This window comes from Diabrotica virgifera, chromosome 7 (genome assembly GCF_917563875.1).
Source record: "Diabrotica virgifera virgifera chromosome 7, PGI_DIABVI_V3a".
NCBI lineage: Eukaryota > Metazoa > Arthropoda > Insecta > Coleoptera > Chrysomelidae > Diabrotica > Diabrotica virgifera.
In genome coordinates, this window is record NC_065449.1 from 149,335,235 (window position 1) to 149,344,007 (window position 8,773).

General features: G+C 30.9%; 1 protein-coding gene across 1 annotated transcript in view; it reads left to right on the top strand.

Moving 5' to 3' along the window:
• Positions 1 to 8,560, top strand: part of LOC114342936 (synaptic vesicle membrane protein VAT-1 homolog) — an 85,253-nt gene extending 76,693 nt beyond the window's left edge. Inside the window, exon 5 of the mRNA XM_028293741.2 lies at positions 8,171 to 8,560. Within this exon, the coding sequence (XP_028149542.2) occupies positions 8,171 to 8,493 (323 nt within the window). The 3' untranslated portion in view covers positions 8,494 to 8,560. The remainder of the gene's footprint in view (positions 1 to 8,170) is intronic.
• Positions 8,561 to 8,773: the final 213 nt, after the last annotated feature.

Sequence of the window (8,773 nt, forward strand, 5' to 3'; positions counted from 1 at the left end):
CTCAGCTGGCTTCCTGGTAAATGGTCTATCGTTGTGACATCCTCGTCTCCTAAATCGCAATATGTTATATTATCATTTGCATTGTCTGGAGGAACAAGAATTATACCATCAGGAGGCGTTGGAATCTCATCTGTCTCAAGTTCTGCAATTAACTCATGCAATTTTAGCAGTTTCCTAAAACAATAACCATTTTGTAGTGCTTATTACTACTGTCCTTTTAAAAGAACAAAACAAAAATGGCCGTACACAAGAAAGTAATAAAAAACTCAAAGCAATATTTCCACTATAATTACACGTAAGTACAGCAATGACTAGCAAATCATGTAAAACGCCCACATTTGATTGGTAATTAAAAAAAACTTACCTCCAATTAGCAGTATCCATGTTTAATTAAAAAACAAAACAAAACAATGCTATGCCGGTACGTAAACAAACTTTAAAGCGAGCAACTGATGAAATATCTTGATCGATATGTTTGACAGTAAACCCCACAGGCGCCATCTATCAACGGTAAGTTTAAGTTATCAATTTAAGGGAAATAGATCGATTGCCTTTTAAAAGGACCGTAGTAGTATGTGGGTTAATGTAAAATAGATGTAAAATAAAATGGTTATTTTAAAACCAGACTTCCTTATTTTCGTTATTACGACCATAATCTATTTTAGTCAAAAAAACTTCTTTCTATACTTTCCATTTTGTTAAGTTTTGTAAAATATATTTACGAGTATAATAATATTTAGGTTTTTTAATTCTAATCAACCTATTCTAGGTACACCACGGGCAACGTCACTTTGACGTAAAAGGTGCGTTTAAACGAGGTAAAAATTAAAAAAATCGGCTCCTAGATACGTAAGCCTGTAAACTATTCAATGACCGTAACTGTACATATAGACCTACAAAGATTATTGCATGAGTTCAACATTAACGCAAAAGAAATGAATATGAAAATATTAGCCCAAAAAACAAAAAGCTTAGTAATTGCCAAAGACCCAATAAGATGCAAATTGGAGTTAGACAATCAAATTATATAACAAGTAATTACTTCCAAATATCTGGGAATTAATCTATCAGCCGACAACAATATCGAAGAAGAGGTAAAAGACCAAATAATTAAAGTCAGTAGAACGGCCGGATGCCTAAACAACACAATTTGGAAAAACAAACACCTAAGATTGGAAACAAAGGCCCGAATATACAGGGTGGTTCATCTTATTCGCCTCGGTCTCTGTACGGAAAACCACTTGATATTTTAAAAAATTTTCTTCACAAAAATATACAGGGCCTTTAATACTACAACCTAAAAATAATGTGAATTATACAGGGTGTTCCAAAAAAGAGTGGTATATCAAAGTTATATTTTTTCTTATGGAATGCCCTATATCTGATGACATTATTGAATTGACCTTAAAAAATAAGCTATACTTTCATAAGGGTTCCCTATACCTAAATACAGGGTGTTTTGATTTATTTCGATTTTTATAAAAATGTAAGGTTTTAGAAAAAAATAAATATCTAAGAATCTAAGAAGCAGTAACAAATTCTTTCTTGGATCTTAATAATAGACTATTTAGCATACTTAAACAGATGCTTATTGCAACAAAATTTCTTACAGGGTGGTCAAAATATGAGATTGTTCTATTAACAAATTCAAGCTGTAATAACTTACTTATTTTAAATGGAACACCCTGTATCTTACTAGTCTATCGCGTAGAAAATTTACTTAGCTTTCAATTTGTGTTAGGGTTTCCTATACCTATCTTTTTACAGGGTGGTCAAAATATTAGATTGTTCTATTAACAAATTCAAGCTGTAATATCTTACTTATTTTAAATGGAACACCCTGTATCTTACTAGTCTATCGGGTAGAAAATTTACTTAGCTTTCAATTCTTATTAGGGTTTCCTATACCTATCTAGCTGCATTTTTTAAATATTTAAATATTTCCTAATTTGTAAGCTTTAAAAATTAGAATTAAGTACCTATGTCGTGGTTATGTACAACACATCACCAACACCGGCAATATACTTAAATATCTTAGTCAAGATAGTTTCATTAATAAAATTCACATTTTTATCATTTAATCACACAGAGTGTTCTTATTTTAAATGACATACTCGAGATTCTATTCTTTATAATGGAAGATATTTAAAATCTCTTCAATTCCATGTTAACATTCTCAATACACATGTTATTCTGTACATATAAATTCCCATGTTATTCTGTAAATACCCATTTTTACATATTTTTGTACAATAGGCTCGTTTTCGTCAAAGTAGCCATTGCATTTAATTGTTTGTAATTGCGATTTAAAGATTCAAACAAAAAGTGGCGTTCTTAAATTTACTTAATAACCGTTGGGTTAAGATATGGAAAATACTTATACGGAATGAAATATAATTTAAATATCTTCCAGAATACGGCATCTAATATAGGGTATGCAGTTTAAAATAAACATATTATTCAATTTCACATGTAGGCCAAAATCAACTAAAATAATACAACACTCTGTGTGATTACATGATAACAATGAAAATTTTATTATTAATGACAGTATCTTGTCTAAGTATATTGCCGGTGTTGGTGATGTGTTGTACATAAACACGACATAGGTACTTATGTAATTCTAATTTTTAAAGCTTACAAATTAGGAAATCTTTAAATATTTAAAAAATGAAGGGAGATAGGTATAGGAAACCCTAATAAGAATTGAAAGCTAAGTAAACTTTCTACTCGATAGACTAGTAAGCTACAGGGTGTTCCATTTAAAATAAGTAAGTTATTACAGCTTGAATTTGTTAATAGAAAAATCTAATATTTTGACCACCCTGTAAAAAGATAGGTATAGGAAACCCTAATACAAATTGAAAGGTAAGCAAATTTTCTACGCCATAGACTAGTAAGATACAGGGTGTTCCATTTAAAATAAGTAACTTATTACAGCTTGAATTTGTTAATAGAACAATCTCATATTTTGACCACCCTGTAAGAAATTTTGTTGCAATAAGCATCTGTTTAAGTATGCTAAATAGTCTATTATTAAGATCCAAGAAAGAATTTGTTACTGCTTCTTAGATTCGAAGATATTTATTTTTTTCTAAAACCTTACATTTTTATAAAAATCGAAATAAATCAAAACACCCTGTATTTAGGTATAGGGAACCCTTATGAAAGTATAGCTTATTTTTTAAGGTCAATTCAATAATGTCATCAGATATAGGGCATTCCATAAGAAAAAATATAACTTTGATATACTACTCTTTTTTAGAACACCCTGTATAATTCACATTATTTTTAGGTTGTAGTATTAAAGGCCCTGTATATTTCTGTGAAGAAATTTTTTTAAAATATCAAGTGGTTTTCCGTACAGAGACCGAGGCGAATAAGATGAACCACCCTGTATAAGTCAGTTATTAGGCCAGTTATGACTTACACGGCCGAAACAAGACCAGATAAAAGCAAATCACGAAGACATCTGGAAACCAACGAAATGAAGATCTTAAGAAGGATTGCTGGAAAAGGACTACAGAATAGGGTAAGAAGTGAGGAAATCAGACGCATAATGTGGGGTAGACAATGTAAATACCTGGGTAAAGAACAGAAAAGAAGAGTGGAATGAGCACATAAGCAGGATGTCTGAATCAAGGATAGTAAGAATAGCCAGGGACAAGTCACCGTTAGGCAGGAGAAGTACAGGACGCCCAAGGAAAAGATGGAATGACAACTTAGGGGCAGAATGAAAGGCACCGTTGAAGAAAAACAGGCAGTACTGCCTATATAAAAGAAGAAGAAGAAGAAGAATGTACATATCAGTTGGCGTTCGCCTAATCACTTTCACGTGTTCGGTATGTCCTTTCAAAGTAATACCGCTCCGTAGCAATATGCCACCACCACCAAAACTAACGCTCTGTACGAGGTTACATACTGTTCGCCAACTCTTCTGTACACGAAGTTTTGTAAATCTTGCTTCCATAATGAGAACGGTATGCCAGATGTAACCTCATACAGTGTTAATTTTGGTGGCGGCGGCATAGTGCCATGGAGTGGTATTTCTTGGAAAGGAGATACCGAACTTGTGGAGGTGATTGGGTAAATGACAGCTGATATGAGCATTACACTTGAGTCCACGATTCTTTACCCGTGCGTCATTAATACCTGGCGAAATAAAACACATACTTCTTATCTACCATCATTCTCTTCCATACATGAAACTATGTCAATGACAAACCAGCTACCGCCTGTTATTAAGTAAAAACACATGTTATTTTAATGAACGCTCTAGACTCAGTACATTTAAAAGAGATAGGTACAAAAAAGACGATTGGGGATGTTTTCACATTTTAAGTACAATTTATGACGTTTCTTGTTTATTTACTTTTGTGGCTGTCAGTCTGTTGAATTTTTTGCTGTTATTTTTCGAATTTTTGCATTTTGAAGTTTTTTATAGTGCATAAACTAATTTTATATTGGAGTTTGAAATTTTATGGTAAGTGTATTAATTTTATTTTGCGATTAATTTTTACAACGTACAAAGCTAACCTCATTGACACATGGAATGGTTTTGTGTTTAAGTTTCCGATAAAGATAAAATAACAAAAATGAAAATATGTTATTGAATTTTTTTATAAATTGTTTATTTATTTATTTATCAATGGTATTATAAGAATTTATTAAGCTACTTTAAATGTAGCTGTAATTATGCACCAAAATTTTAAAGCAAAACTTTTCATTGGACATTCTATTTATTTGGTAACGTTAAATTTTATATTATAACCCGTGATCGAAGTAGTACCCACTTTCTGTCACTTGCTGTTGCGTTTAGTAAATTTCCGCCTTATTTCGTACGCTTTAAATGATGACGCACGGGTAAAGAACCCTGGACTCAACTGTAAAAACATTTAAGAAGATCATGTTTTGCCATTTGCCAGCCATATTTGAACAAATTCGTGTTAATGCACCATGACGCAGGTCTTCATGTCAGTAGAATAGTGAATACTTACCTTGATGAGATTTAATTTAAAAATTATATTGGCCACCATATAACCCATATTAAATTTAAATCCGATTATACTATTTATATGATACATTAAAACCTCGCATTCGGAAAAGAAATCCTATTTCTATGGCACTGGGGCAGCACAAAAAATTTTAGTTCACACGTAATTTCAAAATATGCAATATTTTTGTCCGTGACTGTATATTAAGTAATTCCGAAGTATATGAACAATATTATACTTTTAGACACAGTGCGTCGCCTGACATTTCTATTATGAACATATCGCATTATTTCCAATTATTTGGCCCTAAGGCCGAATTCAGCATTTGCTTGTAAGGTATTACTCTGGGCTAATTAGCAAAATGCAAGGAACAGTTATTTACCAGCAATTTTATTGCTGGGATCGAATCTTATGATTGTATATATTAATAATATAGGTATGCAAAGTCCGCAGATTAAGTCCGGTATGCAAAGGTTTATGTATGCAAAGTCCGGTATAACTCCAAAGATTTTAACTTTACACCAAAAATACCCAAATTAAAATTCACCGTAATTAAATTCTGCGTAGAGACGTGTTTTTCCCGATTTACTTTGACGAAAATTTTCTCCGGAAATTGCGGGTTTTTCGAACAAAATCTTTAATTTTCAACTAAAATTTTAGATAAGTAATTGTTTATCAATAATTAAATAACTTGGTAATATAAAAGCTCTTTTCGTATAGATAATAATTCCAGAAGCCCATGGAAATTGAATGAACAGTTTAGCAACAATTGAATTGTTAATTAAAAATTTACGGTCGCTATAATAACAACAATAATTATGATACATAAGAATAACTATGATTTTTGTATAAAAAGACACTGTACCTATTTAATGTACTTTACATAATTGAAATTGGACTATTTAGGCAGCCTCGGGAATATTTTAAAATTATAAACAATTTTTTGGCTTATAAACAATTAAAATATCTTGGGAAATATTCAATTAAATTAAATCATGAACACGGTATTGGAAAAAAAGCGACAGGGCGCTTCTTGTTAAAGAAAAAACGTTTAATTGTGATGAGTGGTTCCTGAGATATTCTCCTTTTCATGAATATTTTTCAGTGCGTCACAAATTATAGAAAAAAAGGTAAGTCCGTGATAATACACATTTATGACATTTATTCTAACGTGACATTTTAGTTAAATCTGACAGTTGTCAAATTTTATTTTCAATTTGGAATAAAACCAAATCAATTGTGTCTATTGCATTTATAAAATGGTATTTTCTTTCATTTGTATAGTCTTATAAATTGTACAGATTATATTGATAATAGTATTATTTTATTTAATAAATAACTCTTTTTTGATTATGGCGCCATCTATCGACAACTAGAATAATCACCAAACTAGAATAATTACCAAAGTATTCACAGACGTGCCTTTTTTTCTGTCACATACAATTTAATGCGTTAGAGAGAAATCGAAAAACTGTGACGCACTGAAAGATGATCATGAGAAAAAGAATACAACCGGTCAAAGTTGACCGGCATTTACGGCAATGGCATTTCTATGGAGCAATTTTCTTCATTCTTTTTTTGTTCCCAAGTAACTCGAGTAGAGCCATCTAACTAACGCATTATTAAATGTCAAACTTGCTTTTGTTTTGTTATAATATATTAATTTATTAATACAAAAAGAAAACTACATTTTTTTCAGGTGTAGATTTTTTTTAGGTAAACTTACTACAAGTGTCCCTTTTACTGTTAAAAACACAAAAATTCTCATTTGAAAGCTGTATAATTATTTAAACAATCTTTATTTAAACAAATTAAAATTTTTTGTTATAATCAATAAATTAATTTATTACAACAAAACAAAAACAAGTTTGACATTTAATAATGCGTTAGTTATATGGCTCTACTCGAGTTACTTGGGAACAAAAAAATAATGAAGAAAATTGCTTCATGGGAAGCCCCATGGGAAAATGCATTTTGAACTTTGAGATTACATTTTCTCCAACCTAATTTTTTATTGGAATTTTGCTATTTTTGGCAATTTTCACTAGTAATATCGATAGTTTTTATTATAATAATATATGTTATGAGTATTTTAAAGATATGAAAATTGGTGCGGAGAAAGAGAACAAAAATTAAAAGGTGACGGTTCGAAAATTATGATCCTATTGTTTATATTTATATCTTTGCCGTAAATGCCGGTCAACTTTGACCTGTTGTTCCTCAGGAACCACTAATCACAAGTAAACGTTTTTTTCTTTTAAAAGAAGCGTCCTGCCGCTTTTTCCAATGCCATTTTCATGATTTAATTCAATTTAATATTTCCCGAGATATTCTATTTGTTTATAAGCCAAAAAATTGTTTATAATTTTAAAATATTTTTGAGGCCGCTTAAATAGTTCAATTTCAATTATGTAAAGTACATTAGATAGGTACAGTGTCTTTTTATACAAAAATCATAGTTATTCTTTTGTATCATAATTATTGTGGGTATTATAGCGACTGTAAATTTTTAATTAACAATTCAATTGTTGCTAAACTGTTCATTCAGTTGCCATCGGCTTCTGGTATTATAATCTGTACGAAAAGAGCTTTTATATTACCAAGTTATTTAATTATTGATAAACAATTATTCATCTCAAACTTTAGTTGAAAATTAAAGAGTTTGTTGCAAAAACCCGCATTTTCCGGGGAAAATTTTCGTCGAAGTAAATCGGTAAAAACACGTATGCAGAATTTAATTACGGTGAATTTTTATTTGGGTATTTTTGTTATAAAGTGAAAATCTTTGGAGTTATAGAGCAAAAATTGAAAAAAACACGATTTTCGGACGCCATTTTGTTTATAAAAAAATTAGCACACTATCTGCGGACTTTGCATACTTAAATTATTAATATATACAATCATAAGATTCGATTCCAGCAATGAAATTGCTGGTAAATAACTTTTCCCAATAATTGCCTATTCTCCGATAATCTGTCCAGACTATATACATATATTGTATTTACCGTTACAGATTAACCTCACATTATAAAAGCCAGAACATTTAAGAAATATTTTATTTTATTAATTTTCATAAAAACTTTTTCTTATCGTCCAGCGTTTCTTAGTATAAAATTACCTAGCTTGCAACGTTAATTTTGAACAAAATTACTAAAATAGTTTCCATGTTTTACCAGGTGCTAACAATGCAGTAACAAACATGAACGAACTTGATACTCCACCCATAGAAGAATCTCCAACTGTAGATCATGATAACGTTCCTTTACTTTCGCTATTGATAAATAATCGAGTTGTGTCGGGATTACATTTGGGTATCCTCCTGGCAACTGATCCAGAGAAGATCGAACATACTCTCGACGTTATCTTCAGCATGATAGAGGATAAACAAATCAGCCCCCTCATACATTCTGTCTGGAAAATGTCTGAATTTGTGGAGGCTACCAAATTACTGGAAGAACGAAAAAACGTCGGAAAAGTTTTAATTAGCATGTTAGAATAGAAATATATACATATTTTTTACATTAAAAGATATTTTATAAAAGACAATATACCTATGCATTTACAAATTGTTTTATGTTCTCATTTTTTTTGTTTGTTACTTATTTCATCCCACTCGTAGTACGTTCGTTAACGGTAAATATTGCAAAACCTCTGAATTTTAAAGAACCGCTTGGATTGACATGAAATTTGGCATACACATAGCTAAGAAGTCAAAGAAAAAAGTGATATTGTGCCGATGTGTACTTTTGCCCTGGGGGTGAAACCCCTTCTCGGGAGTG